This window comes from Anomaloglossus baeobatrachus, chromosome 1 (genome assembly GCF_048569485.1).
Source record: "Anomaloglossus baeobatrachus isolate aAnoBae1 chromosome 1, aAnoBae1.hap1, whole genome shotgun sequence".
Lineage (NCBI taxonomy): Eukaryota > Metazoa > Chordata > Amphibia > Anura > Aromobatidae > Anomaloglossus > Anomaloglossus baeobatrachus.
The window spans coordinates 723,367,845-723,386,586 of record NC_134353.1 but is presented as its reverse complement, the minus strand read 5'-3'; the positions used below and the strand labels follow the sequence as shown (position 1 = coordinate 723,386,586).

The following is an 18,742-nucleotide window of genomic DNA, read 5'->3' as shown; positions in this document are numbered from 1 at the left end:
GTCATATCCTCGGTTCAGCGTGGCTGGCCAGAGGACAGGGTAGATGAGGAGGAGGAGGAGGAGGAGGAGGACAGCATGTTCAGTCATCTTGTTGGTCAGGCTACTGAAGTCCTGGCTGTTAAGAGTCTGGCGCACATGGCTGACTTTATGGTAAGCTGCCTGTCTCGTGACCCTCGCGTTAAGAACATCTTGGCCGACAATCATTACTGGTTGGTAACACTGTTAGACCCACGCTACAAGGAGAACTTTTTGTCTCTTATTCCCGTGGAGGAGAGGTCAACCAAAATGCAGCAGTTCCGGAAGGCCATAGTCACGGAAGTAGGCAAAGCATTCCCCTCACAAAACGCTAGCGGCATAGGTCAGCAATCAGTGGACAACCGAGGCGTACAGCCGAGAGAGGCACAAGTCCAATCCGCCAGAGGTAGGGGAAAAGTCTTTAAGATGTGGGACAGTTTTCTCAGCCCCTCACGTACCACAGCCCCTGAGGTGCGGGGTAGTGCCACAAGAAATCCTAAGTTTGCCCAGATGCTGAAGGAGTACCTTGCAGATCGAACAACTGTACTCCGACATTCCTCTGTGCCTTACAATTATTGGGTATCCAAGCTGGACACGTGGCATGAATTGGCTCTCTACGCCTTGGAAGTCCTGGCCTGCCCTGCTGCTAGCGTTTTGTCAGAGCGTGTTTTTAGTGCCGAAGGTGGAATCATTACAGATAAACGCACCCGCCTGTCAACTGAAAATGCTGACAGGCTGACTCTGATCAAGATGAACAAGGGTTGGATTGGGCCAGACTTCACCACACCACCAGCAAATGAGAGCGGAATTTAAAGTTTGCCATGTACCTCCACTCACCCATGGGTACACACTTCTGGACTTTGGATAATCGCTGGACTGCTCCTCCTTCTCCTCATGCGCCACCATGATGATGACCGTTACAAATTGCAATACTTAGGCCTTTGTTTCAGGTATACCCCCAGTGGTAAATTTTTTCGCCCATTCTTTGCAGAATGGACATTACAACGACAGGAGACCCGCTCCTTTGCAATGGGAACAATGTTTTGAGGCCCTCATGCACGTCTCTATCCAGGGACAACGTGGAGCCTCCCAATTTTTGGCTGCCCTGACTAAGGGCTATACTATAATACACCCACTTCCTGACAATGGACACTTAATGTTTTGAGGCCCTCATGCACGTCTCTACCCAGGGACAACGTGGAGCCTCCCAATTTTTGGCTGCCCTGCTTAAGGGCTATACTATAATACACCCACTTCCTGACAATGGACACTTAATGTTTTGAGGCCCTCATGCACGTCTCTACCAAGGGACAACGTGGAGCCTCCCAATTTTTGGCTGCCCTGCCTAAGGGCTATACTACAATAGACCCACTTCCTTCCAATGGGCACTTCAGGTTTACAGGCCCTCATGCACGTCTCTACCCAGGGACAACGTGGAGCCTCCCAATTTTTGGCTGCCCTGCCTAACGGCTATACTATAATACACCCACTTCCTGACAATGGACACTTAATGTTTTGAGGCCCTCATGCACGTCTCTACCCAGGGACAACGTGGAGCCTCCCAATTTTTGCCTGCCCTGCCTAAGGGCTATACTATAATACACCCACTTCCTGACAATGGACACTTAATGTTTTGAGGCCCTCATGCACGTCTCTACCCAGGGACAACGTGGAGCCTCCCAATTTTTGGCTGCCCTGCCTAAGGGCTATACTATAATACACCCACTTCCTGACAATGGACACTTAATGTTTTGAGGCCCTCATGCACGTCTCTACCCAGGGACAACGTGGAGCCTCCCAATTTTTGGCTGCCCTGCCTAAGGGCTATACTATAATACACCCACTTCCTGACAATGGACACTTAATGTTTTGAGGCCCTCATGCACGTCTCTACCCAGGGACAACGTGGAGCCTCCCAATTTTTGGCTGCCCTGCCTAAGGGCTATACTACAATAGACCCACTTCCTTCCAATGGGCACTTCAGGTTTACAGGCCCTCATGCACGTCTCTACCCAGGGACAACGTGGAGCCTCCCAATTTTTGGCTGCCCTGCCTAAGGGCTATACTATAATACACCCACTTCCTGACAATGGACACTTAATGTTTTGAGGCCCTCATGCACGTCTCTACCCAGGGACAACGTGGAGCCTCCCAATTTTTGGCTGCCCTGCCTAAGGGCTATACTATAATACACCCACTTCCTGACAATGGACACTTAATGTTTTGAGGCCCTCATGCACGTCTCTACCCAGGGACAACGTGGAGCCTCCCAATTTTTGGCTGCCCTGCCTAAGGGCTATACTACAATAGACCCACTTCCTTCCAATGGGCACTTCAGGTTTACAGGCCCTCATGCACGTCTCTATGCAGGGGCATTGGTGAACCTCACAATTTTGGACTGCCCTGGCAAAGGAAAATACTACAAAGACTCACTTCCTCAAAATGGGCACATTAGACTCAAGAGGCCTTCATGTACGTCTCTTCTCAGGGACATCGGAGTGCCACACAATGTTTTCACGTAAAATCTTTCATGTATTAATCTCAAAAAGTAACATACACCAGCTCTATCTCACTATTGGGTATGTGCCCTTAACATTTCTGCCATGAAAAATCATTTTGGGGTCATTTTGGAAGGTTTTCTGGTGAGTCCGTAAAAATGGCGTGAAACGCGGACAAAATTGTTCACAGCTGTGACTTTTGAGTGATAAATGCTTCAAGGGGTCTTCCCCATGCTGTTGCCATGTCATTTGAGCACTCTTCTGAGACTTTTGTGACATTTTTAGGGTTTCTACATGCTGCCGGTGGTCATTTCACAAAAATACTCGGGTCTCCCATAGGATAACATTGGGCTCGTTGCTCGGGCCGAGTACACGAGTATCTTGGGAGGCTCGGCCCGAGCTTCGAGCACCCGAGCTTTTTAGTACTCGCTCATCACTAGTAATAATATTATTTGATTTTCATATTTTCCGTATTATTATTTGTTTTCATTAACTGAATTAAAACATATAGCAAAGCTGTGTTCTTTGTAGAATACTACTAGAATGAGTGTAACAAACAGGTCCAGAATGCAATACATAGAGAGGGATGACGCAGTGGTGACTTTACACTGTATTATTCACACAGGTTGATATAGTGGGGGGTGGGAACTCAATTTAAGCTCCTGGGGATACAGTACATTCAGTGTAATCACATTCAGTTAATATGGAATCGAGATATATGTATAATGATCATAAACCTTATCAGCACGTTACCCTGATAACCACCCCAAAAAATATTCCCTTATCATAAAGAAAATATAACCCATTTAACCACTGTCAGGTCACTCACTAATCCAGTCACCATAGAGGTTATTAGCAGAGCAGGGCCTAAAGGCCCAGTCACACACAACGACTTACCAGCGATCCCGAAAACGATGCGACGTGATAGGGATCGCAGGTAAGTCGCTGGGAGGTCGCTGGTGAGATGTCACACAGATAGATCTTACCAGCGATGCAGGAACAATACCTGTATAACTATCTCAGCAGTCACTGGGACCCTGTCACACAGTGTCAAGCACAGCGATGCGTCCTGCCCAGCAGGACATCGCCTTTGAAGAAAATGGCCTGGACCATTCTGCAACAACTAGAGATTTCACAGCAGGGGCCTGATCGCTGGTAGGTGTCACACATAACAAGATCGCTAACGGGATCGCTACTGCATCACTGAAACCGTGACTCAGCTGTGATCTCGCTAGCGATCTCGTTATGTGTGACGGTACCTTAAGTCCCTTCAGTTACCACCCTAAGCACTCCTAAATGGATACTACGCCCTCAGATAACACAAAACCAAGCAGGAGGCAAAAGCCCAGGCCACTCCAGGACTGAGATATTGAACTTCGGTGACTGTGGCCTAACCACGTAGCTATGACTTGGGGTTTTGACTGGTAGCATCTGCAGCTTTCTACAACGCTCAGGGTTTTGACCGGCGGTGTCTGCGGCTTGATCACATAGGTCAGTTTGAAGTTTTGACTAGTGGCATGTGCATCCTGACCACGTAGTGCAAGCTTTGAATTTTGACCAGTGGCATCAGAGGGGTTAACGTAACTCAGGCTCTTGACATGTGGCGGTGGTGGGTGGCTCATGGGAGTGACATGACACACACTCCACGGTCTGCAGTCTGCTCACTTGCTTCATCAGCATAAAGGGTAACATACTGCAACCCTGAGCGTAAATCTTCTCACTTCTGTTTCTTGGCTATAATCCCGCCCCTGACAGTGTCCTGCCCTTTTATATCTTTTTGCTGCCCCAATGTTATCACTTGACATGGTGTCCCCCTGAATTTATTCCCCAAAGGAAACAGTTGCCCTGTTCTTTTGTTTTTAGTGGTTTTCTCAACCAGCAGAGGGCAGTGTTCTCCCGCCAATTCTATCTGTAAAACCATCAGGCTGTTGTGTCCACTTCTCTACATGAGGATACCTGAGAAACTGCATTTTTAGTGGCGTAACTAGCTGAAGACACCAAATAACAGAACCTTGTGACATGTTTTACTCCTTGTACTGTACAGTACATTGTCTTTTTGCTTTGAGTGGCTTTTTGGCGCTTCAAGGGAATCTGTTATCAGATTTTTGCTCCCCCATTTGAGAGCAGCATGATGTAGAGACAGAGACCCTGATTCCAGTTATGTGTCACATACTGAGCTGTTTGCTGTCATTTTGATAAAATTAATGTTTTCTCTGTTGCAGATCTATTAATTATACAGAGCTCATGAATATGCGGGACTACCTGGCAGCACGCCAAGTAGTCCTGTAATGATAATCTACTGCTGATTAGAAATGAGCGGACTCATGGCAATTCGGTCTGGCAGGTGCAACCAGACTTTGAAATAAGTTTTATTTGGGTCTCAAACTTGACCTGAACCGCAATGGAAGTCACTAATTTGGTAGTTCGGGTGTCCGCCCACATGCAGCCAGCCATAAAGAAATCACTTTTTGTGGCAGGTGGGCCGGGATTTTGTATTTTTTGGGGGTGCACAGTACATTCGATCATACTGTTGTTACCCATAGTGCGCGTGGCTCACGTTTATGATGTTTGTATGAAAAGCACCCAAACTCTGAACCCGATCTCTGTTTTTTTTTTATACAAGTCTGAACACCGAACCCCGAGTTCGCTCATCTCTACTGCTGATTAAGCAGTGATTTTATTAAAACTCCACTTAGCAGACCAGTAAGAGACACATTGCTGAAATCAGGATGTTATCTTCTCTCAGATTAGTTGGCAAAAACCTGGTGACAGCTTCCGTTTAAAGATATTGTTAATAGTTTAAAACTCACTTCAATGCACTGGATTGACTGCAATGCTGTTGTTAGTCAGAATCTGGGGCCCTAGAACCACAATTTGTCTAAAACCGGACCTGTCATCTGGTCAGATTTCCTCTGATTTTTCACTGCCAAACTTAAGTTAAGGCAAGATATTACTCTACTCACAAAATAAGTAGACACCTATTAGTCAAGGTAGCCTCAGGAGGACATTTCTCACCATGCCATGCCCTTTTTAAAATTATGGGGCCAATTCACCAAGGCTTCTTTGCCAGAAACTTGATGTAGAAAAGATGCAGATTTTTGCAAAATGCATTTTTATGCCTGTTCCAACTAGTGCAGCCCAACAAATTCACTATTATTTACTATTGTATAGTATTTTAATATATTATTAGTAGTAGTAGTAGTAGTAGCATTATTAATAATAAAAATAATAATAACTATAGTATTTAGAATATCCATATAGACCCTGTTGGGTTGAAACACCTCAATTAGAATATCCATATAGACCCTGTTGTATTTAAACACCCCGATGCACATTTTGTCTAGCTTCATAACTTGGAGATATCCCGGACAAAATAAGTCTGCTAACATTTTTACTTTAAAAACATATGTTTTTGACTTTATTTTTTTGCTTTTTTCAGATTAACAGCTAAAGCTGTGGCAGTGCTCTTGCCAATCCTTGGAAGCTCCTGGATTTTTGGCGTCCTCGCTGTCAATGAACATTCAATAGTGTTCCAATATATGTTTGCCATCTGTAACTCATTGCAGGTAAGGTTTGCAGATATCCTACAAAACCAAAAAAGGGATCAACCTAAAATATCATGTAATGAGAACTTTTCCTGATGTTTAGCTTCATGCTGTTCTCTTGCTATCATTCTGAGTGACAAATTGAAAAAGGAAAAGTTACTTAACTGTCTGGGTACTTCCAAATTTATAGCATCACTTCGAGGAAGGGCCTTTCCTTACTAGGGAATGTTCACACTGCTTCTTTGTACACCATTTTTGTGCTGGAAAACACCACAAAAAGCCCCAACAAAATGCTCAAAAGAATAGACATTCATTTCTATATAAAAAAAGAGTTGCTGTTCAGATATTTAGGCTTTTGAGCTTTTTTCAATTGCTTCAAGCTTTGAAATGATATCAAGCATATTAAAAGAAGTGACGTGTACATAAATCAGCCATTATCTGCTAGTAAGATGCTCAATACTTTATAACCAAAGTCAATAGGAAGGCTAAAAAATGCCGTGAAGATGCCTTTTTTTCCCATGTTTTGCATGGATTTCCGTTACAAAGAATAAAATAGTATTTTCTTCAATGTATTTTTGGAAAAAACATCCAAAAATGGTGATAAAAGCTTCAAGAGGAACCTCAAGACCCACCTCTTCCAACAAGCCTACAACCTACAATAGCCCTCAGTCCAGTACACCACTGCACAACCAGCTCTGTCCTCACCTATTATACCATCACCCATTCCCTGTAGACTGTGAGCCCTCGCGGGCAGGGTCCTCTCTCCTCCTATGCCAGTCTGTTTTGTACTGTTAATGATTGTTGTACGTATACCCTCTTTCACTTGTAAAGCGCCATGGAATAAATGGTGCTATAATAATAAATAATAAATAATGATCAAAAACTGCTGGGAGCAACTAAAATTGCCATAAAATGTTCAGGAATAGAACTGCTTAAAAAGATGGATAAAGATTACAAAACTCCTCCAAAATGCAGGAGAGTTTCCTGAAGAGTCTTCTGCTTGAAAAATGGATATTTTTGTCCCTTGGAATAAAATGCAATGTAAACTCATATCCTTACAATGACAATGTACCCTTTTATAAAAGTGAAGTCCATAACTAAATGTTTGCTAAATTTGTTGAGGAAGAAATTAACTAATATAATCGTAGACATGTAATCACTTTAAGGCCTCTTTCACACGTCCTTGTCTCCGGTACGTGATTGGTCCATTTCCTCACGTACCGGAGACACGGGCAAATGTAGACCCATTAAAATCAATGGGTCTGCGCTCACGTGCGTGTTCTGCCATGGACCGTGTGTACGTGTGGAGCATACGTGTGTCCGTGTGCTCCACACGTCAACATGTCCGTTTTTCTCCGGCATCACGGGTGTTACACAGAACGCAAAAGGACCACACGGAGGTGTTCCGTGTGACACGCGCCGGAGAAAACACACGTGTTTGAGAAAATAAAAAAAAAAACGTTACTCACCTTCTCCAGCCCTCCTGTCTCTGCCGTTGCTGTCACTTGCTTCCGACCGCCGCTCATTATGCTCATTGAATATTCACTTCACTGCTGCCACAAGCAGCAACAGTGGGGAGTCGGCAGGACTGGAGACCAAAGATCAGCACCATGGACAGCGAAGCCAGGGACAGGTGAGCAGAAAGTTCCCGTTCTCCATGTGTTATCACGGATAAGACACGGAGAACACACGTAGGCCATAAACACGGCTCACGGAGGGCAAAACGCACCTCTGAAACGTCCGTGAAAAACGTGCGTGGTTTTTCACGAACATGTGAAAAAGGCCTAAATCAGTGTCGTTTGATTGGAATTACAGCAGTTGGAGGCAAAAATTCCAAATTACTGAAATTTACAGACATTATTTATCTCAATAAATTAGAATATCATCAAAATGTTAATTTATTTCAGTAATTCAATACAAAAAGGGAAACACATATACTATATAGAGTCATTACACACAGAGTGATCAATTTCAAGTGTTTATTTCTGTTAATGTTGATGATTATGGCTTACAGCCAATGAAACCCAAAAATCTTTATCTCAGAAAATTAGAAGAATTATCACACAAAACACCTGTACAGGCTTCCTAAGTATTTAAAATGGTCCGTTAGTCTGGTTCAGTAGGCTACACAATTATGGGGAAGACTGCTGACTTGACAGATATCCAGACGGCAGTCATTGATACACTCCACAAGGAGGGTAAGCCACAAAAGGTCATTACTAAAGACGCTTTCTGTTCACAGAGTGCTGTATCCAAGCATAATAATGGAAAGTTGAATGGAAGGAAAAAGTGTGGTAGAAAAAGGTGCATATGCAACCAGGATAACCGCAGCCTTGATAGGATTGTAAAGAAAAGTCAATTGAAAAATTTGGTGGAGATTCACAAGGAGTCGACTGCTGCTGGAGTCAGTGCTTCAAGGGCCACCACACACAGACGTATCCAGGACATTTGCTATAAGTGTCGCATTCATTGTTTCAAGCCACTCATGACCAATAGACAAAACCAGAAGCATCTTACCTGGGCCAAGCAGAAAAATAACTAGACTGTTGCTCAGTGGTCCAAGATATTGTTTTCAGATGAAAGTAAATTTTGCATTTCATTTGGAAATCAAGTCCCAGAGTCTGGAGGAAGAGTGGAGAGGCCACAATCCAAGCTACTTGAGGTCTAGTGTGAAGTTTCTACAATCAGTGATGGTTTGGGAAGCCATGTCATCTGCTGGTGTAGGTCCACTGTGTTTTATCAAGACCAAAGTCAGCGCAGCCATCTTTAAAGAAATTTTAGAGCACTTGATGCTTCCCTCTGCCGAGAAGCTTTTTATAGATGGAAATTTCATTTTCCAGCAGGACTTGGCACCTGTCCACACTGTCAAAACTATCAATAACTGATTTAATAACCACAGTATCACTGTGTTTGCTTGGCTAGAAAACTCGCCTGACCTAAATCCCATAGAGAATCTATGGGGTATTGTCAAGAGGAAGATGACCCAACAATGCAGATGAGATGAAGGCTGCTATCAAAGCAACCTTGGCTTCCATAACACCTCAGCAGTGCCATCTGCTGATCGCCTCCATGCCACGCTGTATTTATGGAGTAATGCATGCAATAGTAGCAAAAGTGGTCTTATATAATATTCAAATTTTCTGAGATAACGACTTTTGAGTTTTCATTGGCTGTAAGCCATAATTTTCAACATTAACAGAAATAAAAACTGGAAAGAGATCACTCTGTTTGCAGTGACTCTATGTGCTTCCTTTGTTTTTGTATTCAATACCTGAAATAAATTAACCTTTTGATGATATTATAATTTATTGAGATGCACCTGTATAAATATACAATATATATATATATATATATATATATATATATATACACACACATATTTTTGTATATATATATATATATATATATATATGTAGATACAGTACAGACCAAAAGTTTGGACGCACCTTCTCATTCAAAGAGTTTTCTTTATTTTTATGACTCTAAAAATTGTAGATTTACATTGAAGACATCAAAACTATGAATGAAAACATGTGGAATGAAATATTTAAAAAAGTGTGAAACAACTGAAAATATGTCTTATATTCTAGGTTCTTCAAAGTAGCCACCTTTTGCTTTGATTACTACTTTGCACACTATTGGCATTCTCTTGATGAGCTTCAAGAGGTAGTCACCGGAAATGGTCTTCCAACAGTCTTGTTGGCCCTATTGCCTTCACTCTGCGGTACAGCTCACCCCAAAACATCTCAATTGGGTTCAGGTCTGGTGACTGTGGAGACCAGGTCATCTGGCGTAGCACCTCATCACTCTCCTTCTTAGTCAAATAGCCCTTACACAGCCTGGAGGTGTGTTTGGGGTCATTGTCCTGTTGAAAAATAAATGATGGTCCAACTAAACGCAAACCGGATGGAATAGCACAGCACTGCAAGATGCTGTGGTAGCCATGCTGGTTTAGTATGCCTTCAATTTTGAAAAAGTCCCCAACAGTGTCACCAGCAAAGCCCCCCCACACCATCACACCTCCTCCTCCATGTTTCACGGTGGGAACCAGCCATGTAGAGTCCATCCGTTCACCTTTTCTACAAAGACACGGTGGTTGGATGCAAAGATCTCAAATTTTGACTCATCAGACCAAAGCACAGATTTCCACTGGTCTAATGTCCATTCCTTGTGTTCTTTAGCCCACACAAGTCTTTTCTGCTTGTTGCCTGTCTTTAGCAGTGGTTTCCTAGCAGCTATTTTACCATGAAGGCCTGCTGCACAAAGTCTCCTCTTAATAGTGGTTCTAGAGATGAGAAGGTGTGTCCAAACGTTTGGTCTGTACTGTGTATGTATATATTTACTGTATATAAATATGCTATTTGTAGTGCATATTTTAAAATTTAGATAGCTTATTGATGAAAAAAGTGTTGTTCTCACTACAGTGAGTGAAATTGATAGCATGTGACATTTGGTGAAGGTCCATCTTCTATGACCTCTGTCTGTACAGTGATTTGACTGTCCCTCACAGTTCAAAATTGTTTGGAGTTTGGATTCTTGCAACAATTTTTGTAGGAAATGGCTTCCAACATTCTGTTATATTATATCATGTTATGCTAATTAACAATTTCTTTAGAAACAAAAACCCAAAAATGTGTGATGCCCAAGATATGCTATACTAGTGAGTGAAGTTTCATCTATTATGTAGTCCCAAAGGGCTAAATTGTGCGGCTGAAATAAGCACTTCTTAGCTCTGTGGAGTGGAGTCACACATTGCATCACTGCAGATAGTGTAACTCTATAAAAAAACAAGAAACTTTTTCTTGTGCCCCCCCACCCGACTTTGGTGATTTGGAGTGATATTGGTGGGTATAATCATAACTTATGTCCTTGTTTTAATATATAAAAGTGACACACTTTATTATTTAATAAGATGCAATTATGGTGGGGAGTGGGTGGGTGTGTGGGTGGGAGAACATATAGACTAAACAAAGCTGTACTATTGTCTATAGTAACCCATTATCTTCTATTTTTCTTGTGCAGTTTGGAAAATTTAAAGAGCAAGGGCGGCTTTGCACGTTGCGACATCGCAAGCCGATGCTGCGATGTCGCACGCGATAGTCCCCGCCCCCGTCGCAGGTACGATATCGTATGATAGCTGGCGTAGCGATAATTATCGCTACGCCAGCTTCACATGCACTCACCTGCCCTGCGACCGTCGCTCTGGCCGGCGACCCGCCTCCTTCCTAAGGGGGCAGGTCGTGCGGCGTCATAGCGACGTCACACTGCAGGCGGCCAATAGCGGCGGAGGGGCGAAGATAAGCAGGATGTAAATATCCCGCCCACCTCCTTCCTTCCGCATATCCTACGGAAGCCGTGGTGACGCCGGTAGGAGATGTTCCTCGCTCCTGCGGCTTCACACACAGCGATGTGTGCTGCCGCAGGAGCGAGGAACAACATCGGACCGTCACGTCAGCGTAATTATGGATTACGCCGACGCTGCACTGATGATACGATTACGACGATTTTGCGCTCGTTAATCGTATCATCTAGGCTTTACACACTACGATGTCGCATGCGATGCCAGATGTGCGTCACTTTCAATTTGACCCCACCGACATCACACCTGCGATGTCGTAGTGTGTAAAGCCCACCCAAGAATCATGGGTTACACCTAATTAATTCCTGGGTATAGTTTTTATAGGTTGTATAAAAGGTTTTAACAGGAGATCTATATATGTGTTGTAACGATTGTCATTTTTCTAATTTTAGGGATTTTTCATCTTCCTATTCCATTGCCTTTTAAATTCAGAGGTAAGTCATGTATATATGTACAACAAGCATAGTGCTAGATGATCATAAAATGAAACGTATGTTGCCCTTGTCACATCTGCGTGAGGAAATGAATAGACATTCAAAGCCTTTAATATTTTCAGTGTCACATTAATTTATAAAATCCTCATTACTCTTAGAACATCGGCTGTCATAAATAGCAGTGAGATTTATATCTTCATTTCACGTCGCTCCGTGTATTTTCACACTTCAGTCATTTTGCAGAGACTGGATGAATAGGTGGAGATTAGAGAACACTAGAAACTCGCCCCCAGCTGCCTTAAAAAGTTTGCCTCATCATTAGCTTCTGTAAGTGTCAGTTAAAATATTAAAATTTCCCTGCCTTTACGTTATTCTCTAAAGCTTTTCTTATCCTACTTTCCGCTCTTTCTAGAAAATTTATATCACTTACATAAATATTAAATTTGTTATAATGCTAAGATAATGGATCAGAAGAGATCTCTAGGGAGATAGTAAGAGTTGAGTGTTGGATTAATGCAGATGTCAGATTTTATTTTTCATGCATATCCTCAGTACAGCACTATCCACAAAGATTCTGTCAAGTGTCTAAGGATTTGATAGGATTAGTTCAAATTATTCTTTCAATTTTGGGTCATGTTAATGATATGCTGTTTTGATGAGTTTGTTCATTGCCAATTCTTATGTTGTCTTGGTGCTTTTGGAAGTCAATTTCCTTTCTTTGCCCAAACAACTTACAAACTGACTTATCTTTATAGTGACAATACTCTGTCAAAGGCACATTTGTGATTAAGATATAAAATAGTATGAGGAGTTCAAAGACTTTATCTGATACTTATAACTCCTAAAAATACAGGAGCCCAGAAACTGTGGCATATTTGTAATTAATGAAAATGTCACAATTTCTCCTAACAGTGTTTCTGGATGCAGAGAATGACAGTTCAGCCATCCAATCTTTGGTAGGAGTGTGCTGAGATGGAGGCTTGGGCATGCTGAGCAGACAGAATAGTTATGGACATTTCAGCCATGCAATCAGAGGCTAAGGGGTACTTCACACACAGCGAGATCGCTACTGAGATCGCTGCTGAGTCACGTTTTTTGTGACCTCATTAGCGATCTCGCTGTGTGTGACACTGAGCAGCGATCTGGCCCCTGCTGTGAGATCGCTGCTCGTTACACACAGTGCTGGTTCGTTTTTTTATTGTTGCTCTCCCGCTGATAAGCACACATCGCTGTGTGTGACAGCGAGAGAGCAACAATCCTGAATGTGCAGGGACCAGGAGCCGGCGTCTGACAGCCTACGGTAAGCTGTAACCAAGGTAAACATCGAGTAACCAAGGTGGTTACCCGATATTTACCATCGTTACCAGCCTCCGCAGCTCTCACGCTGCCAGTGCCCGCTCCTGCTCCCTGCACACGCTAAGTTAAGCGGTGTGCGCTGGTAACTAAGGTAAACATCGGGTAACCATACCCGATGTTTACCTTAGTTACCAGTGTCCGCAGCTTCCAGACGCCGGCTCCGTGCATGCGCAGCGTCGCTTGCACGTCGCTGCTGGCTGGGGGCTGGTCACTGGTCGCTGGTGAGATCTGCCTGTTTGACAGCTCACCAGCGACCATGTAGCGATGCAGCAGCGATCCTGACCAGGTCAGATTGCTGGTCGGATCGCTGCTGCATCGCTAAAGTGTGAAGGTACCCTAAGGCCTGCTGAGCTGTCAGTATGGTGATAGACAGTTCAGCCATCTAATCGGAGGGTGGACAATGCTGGATTTCCTCCATGTGTCTCCTTTTTTGAAGTGATTACCAGGCTAATTAGCTGGCTCCTTGCCTTCAATTACTACCAGTTTTAGCTTATACTCAGTGGTGTGTGCGTGCATTTGGTTCCTGTGCTCAGTATTTGATCCATTGTTACTAGTGTTGAGCAGACCCGGATCGGCAAAATCCGGATCCGCACGGTTTGAGCGGCAGATCCGAGTCCGACGTGGGATTCCGGGTGCACGATCCGGATCTGTTTTGGGTTTTTTTTCTCTCTCTCTCTTGTCCCGGATTCCACTCCCCATTGACATATATGGTGCTGGATTCCGGATCGGATCCGGACTTCTTTATCAACCCGCCGCGGATCCGCCGGACCCGGATTATTCCCAGTCCGCTCAACTCTAATTGTTACCCAACTTTGGGCTTTTCTCCTGACTAGCCTAGCTCCTTTGTCTTTATTTACTCCTTTAATGGAATTCTGACTTTGGACCATAATGTGCCAGTATGTTGACGGAAAGTTCAACTGTCTAATTAAAGGCTGGGGTGTGCTGAGCTGTCAGTATGGTGATAGACTGTTTAGCCATCTAATCGGAAGCTGGAGTGTGCTGGGTTTCCTCCATGTGTTTCATTTTTGGAGTGATTATGTGGCTCTTCAGCTGGCTCCTTGCAGCCAATTTCTGCCAGTTATAGCCTATGCTTGGTAGTGTGTGCGTGCCTTTGGTTACTGGGCTCAGTATTTGATCTATTGTTACCCAACTTACCCCGCACACAGGGTAAACCCTGAGCATCACGCGTCCTCGCATCACCCTTAGAATTTGAAGGGCCAGCAACCGGTAAGACTGCGGCTGCCGCCCAAGCACTGTGGTCCCCGGGAGCCGCAGGAAAAGTCATCGTGGGCTGCATGTTCCCCACCCCTGTACTAAGGGGTCCACCCTTCTCTACCTGCACCTCTACTTCTGCATTATAAAGTGCACTTCGGATTATTTATTTTTTTATCTTTCTTAAGGTGCGAGCTGCTTTCAAGCACAAAACAAAGGTGTGGTCATTGACAAGTAGCTCTATTCGGAACATCAATGTGAAGCCGTTCAACTCTGATGTAGTAAGTAACAGGTATTAGGTCTCATTAATGACAAATGCAGCATTTTTTATTGTTCTTCCTGTTAGCAAAAAATAATGTGTGCTATGTGTGCATTAAAATACTTACCCATTGCTGTCGTCTACCATTTCTAGCACTACACTGATCCTCTCCCACATCTCTGACTTTCCTATTAACATAGCATAAAGTCAGTTTCTTTCCTAGTCTAAGAGCCTTAGGGTACGCTCACATGAGCGTATGAATTGGACGAGTGCAATGCAAGAAAATCTCGCATTGCACTTGGACCAATCTTAGGCAATGAGGCAGAGCAGTTGGCCAGCTTTTTTCTCATCCGGATTTTGGATGAGAGAAAAGTTGCAACAAGCTGCGATTTGTTGCCGAAATCGTCCAAGACTCGTCAAGACAAGTCAATAGGTGCGGAAAAAAAAAAAACAGAGACCACACAGACGGCACATGGACCATCTTAGTGATGTTCAATTTTATAGATACATTACTAACATTAGCACAGAACACTGTTTGACTGTAAATGACTAATAGCTACTGAGAAAAAAATGGATGGCACACGAACAGCAAACAGACAGTACACGAATGACAAGTGAGGAAATATTCACCCACTTGCATAGTACTGGCAGTACACACTGAATACCACACGGATATCACTCGTCTGAGTCTCCTGGACGAGAATGGGACAGGTTTTTTTTTCATACGTTCGTGTTAATCCAGCCTTATTCTGAGTCTCATAGACCTAAATCGCAAAAGTGACATCTGATCCCCACAGAAAACACTGTGTGAACCTACTAGTCACAACTGTGGTTTCATGTTACAGGAACGGACAGGAAAAGTATAGGAAATAGCAGAAAACACCAATGGGTAAATAACTTCAACACATACTGTTAACACTTGCTAAGTAAATGTACAATAAAAAAAACACGAGTGATCCCGTAAATCATCTTGCTTTGCGATCAGAAATCTATATATATAAATAAAAATTCTTATTTTATTGTTTTTTCTGATTTCTACTGTTTATAGTACCTTTTTAACACTTTGTTTACATGTGATTTAGACATTTGTATTCATGTACTGTAGATACAAGTGTATCTCAATAAATTAGAATATCATCAAAAAGTTAATTTCTTTCAGTAATTCAATATAAAAAGTGAAACACATATTATATAGAGTCTTTATAAACAGAGTGATCTATTTAAATTGGTTATTTAATGTTGATGATTATGGCTTACAGCCAATGAAAACGCAAAAGTCATTATCTGAGAAAATTAGAATATTATATAAGTCCAACTGAAAAAATGATTTTAAATGCAGAAATGTACACCTACTGAAAAGTATGTACAGTAAATGCACTCCATACTTGGTCGGGGCTCCTTTTGCATGAATTACTGCACCAATGCGGCGTGGCATGGTGGCTATCAGCCTGTGGTACTGCTGAGGTGTTATGGAAGCCCAGGTTGATTTGATAGCAGCCTTCAGCTCATCTGCATTGCTGGGTCTTGTGTCTTTCATCTTCCTCTTGACAATACCCCATAGATTCTCTATGGGATTTAGGTCAGGTGAGTTTTCTGGCCAATCAAGCACAGTGATACTTTGGTTATTAAACCAAGTATTGGTACTTTTTGCAGTGTAGACAGGTGCCAAGTCCTGCTGCAAAATTAAAATTTCCATCTCCAAAAAGCTGGTTGGCAGAGGGAAGTATGAAGTGCTCTAAAATTTCCTGGTAGACAGCTGCGCTGACTTTGGTTTTGATAAAACACAATGGACCTACACTAATAGATGACATGGCTTTCCAAACCATCACTAATTCTGGAAACTTCACACTAGACCTCAAGCAGCTTGGATTGTGTGCTTTGCTTCTCCACTCTTTCTACAGACTCTGGGACTTTGATTTCCAAATGAAATGCAAAATTTACTTTCATCTGAAATCAACATCTTGGACCACTGAGCAACAGTCTAGTTCTTTTTCTGCTTGACCCAGTTAAGATGCTTCTGGTGCTGTCTATTGGTCATGTGTGGCTTGACACAAGAAATGTGACAGTTGTAGCCCATGTCCTGGATATGTCTGTGTGTGGTGACTCTTGAAGCATTGACTCCAGAAGCAGTCCACTCCTTGTGAATCTTCCCCAAATTTTTGAGGGGCCTTTCCTTAACAATCCTATCAAGGCTGCGGTTATCCCGGTTTCTTGTGCACTTTTCTCTACCACACTTTTTCCTTCCACTCAACTTTCCATTAATATACTTGGATACAGCACTCTGTGAACAGCCAGCTTCTTTACCAATGACCTTTTGTGACTTACTCTCCTTTTTGGCTTGCACTCTGCATACATATACTGTATATGTACATATTGGTGCTCACTTCAGTTATCCTTTTTAGTATTATGAAGTTTTTTTCTGATTGTGAACACAGCTCTGCCTCTTTCGGCCATGTTTTTTCCATCTCCTATATAAGTAAGTCCTTGGTTACTGCTCTCCACACACAGCAGTTTTTAATTTCATTAAGATGACACAGAGTTAGGGTCACAGACATACCTAGGGACCCCAAAATAGAGATGTACCTTGGCGAGGTATTGGGGCTCAGTTACATTGATCAATCCGATTGCTAAATATCTCTTTTTTTCCAAATATTCTTGGCAGGTATGCATATTATTATTCACATTTTCACTTTCTAATTAGCAAATTGCATTTTTCATTGCATTTTTCAGCATGCTTATAGCATTATACCATTATCAAATTAGGATGTGCAGCCTTCATCTTTATTTATTATGTATTTTTTGGCTTGCACTCTGCATATATGTATATACTAGAAGGTGGCCCGATTCTACGCATCGGGTATTCTAGAATTTACGTATTGTGTAGTTCATGTATGATTTTTGTTATATATATATATATATATAGATGTTGTTGTGTGTAGTTACCAAGTGTTTGTGTAGGGCGCTGTACATGTTCTGAGTGTCGCAGGGGGTGAGAGCGGTGTTGTATGTGTGTTGCGTGTGTTGCGTTGTTTGTGGAGCGCTGTGTGTCTGTAGCGTTGTGTGTGTGTGTGTGTTGTGCGGTTTGTGTGTGTGTGGTGTGTTTTGGGGGAGGTATGTTTTGAGCAATGTGTGTGTTGTGCGGTATGTGCGTATATTTGTGTGTGCAGCGTTGTCTGTGTGTGTGGGTGTCTGTGTAGGGCGTTGTTTGTGATTCCTAGTGTGTGTGTGTTGTGCAGTGCGCGTGTGTGTGTGTGTTGGGGGGAGGTGTGCACCTCTCATCGTGCTCCATCCCCCATGCTGCGCACCCCCCATCGTGCTGCATCCCCCATGCTGCGCACTCCCAAACGTGCTCCATCCGCCATGCTGCGCACTCCCAAACGTGGTCCATCCGCCATGCTGCGCACTCCCAAACGTGCTCCATCCGCCATACTGCGCACTCCCCATCGTGCTGCATCCCCTATGCTGCGCACTCCCAAACGTGCTCCATCCGCCATGCTGCGCACTCCCCATCGTGCTCTATCCGCCATGCTGCACACTCCCAAACGTGCTCCATCCGCCATGCTGCGCACTCCCAAACGTGCTCCATCCGCCATGCTGCGCACCCCCTATCATGCTCCATCCGCCATGCTGCGCACTCCCAAACGTGCTCCACCCGCCATGCTGCGCACTCCCAAACGTGCTCCATCCACCATGCTGCGCACTCCCAAACGTGCTCCATCCGCCATGCTGCGCACTCCCAAACGTGGTCCATCCGCCATGCTGCGCACTCCCAAACATGCTCCATCCGCCATGCTGCGCACTCCCAAACGTGCTCCATCCGCCATACTGCGCACTCCCCATCGTGCACCATCCGGCATGCTGCGCACTCCCAAACGTGCTCCATCCGCCATGCTGCGCACTCCCAAACATGCTCCATCCGCCATGCTGCGCACTCCCAAACATGCTCCATCCGCCATGCTGCGCACTCCCAAATGTGGTCCATCCGCCATGCTGCGCACTCCCAAACGTGCTCCATCCGCCATGCTGCGCACTCCCAAACGTGCTCCATCCGCCATACTGCGCAC

The 18,742-nt window shown here is 43.8% G+C and overlaps 1 protein-coding gene across 2 annotated transcripts in view; it reads left to right on the top strand.

Moving 5' to 3' along the window:
• The window catches only part of ADGRD1 (adhesion G protein-coupled receptor D1), a 1,069,475-nt gene that overhangs the window by 1,041,247 nt on the left and 9,486 nt on the right, over positions 1–18,742 (top strand). For both annotated transcript variants that reach the window (XM_075341810.1, XM_075341809.1), the window contains 3 exons: positions 5,953–6,079; positions 11,810–11,851; positions 14,608–14,700. In XM_075341810.1, the coding sequence (XP_075197925.1) occupies positions 5,953–6,079; positions 11,810–11,851; positions 14,608–14,700 (262 nt within the window). The remainder of the gene's footprint in view (positions 1–5,952; positions 6,080–11,809; positions 11,852–14,607; positions 14,701–18,742) is intronic.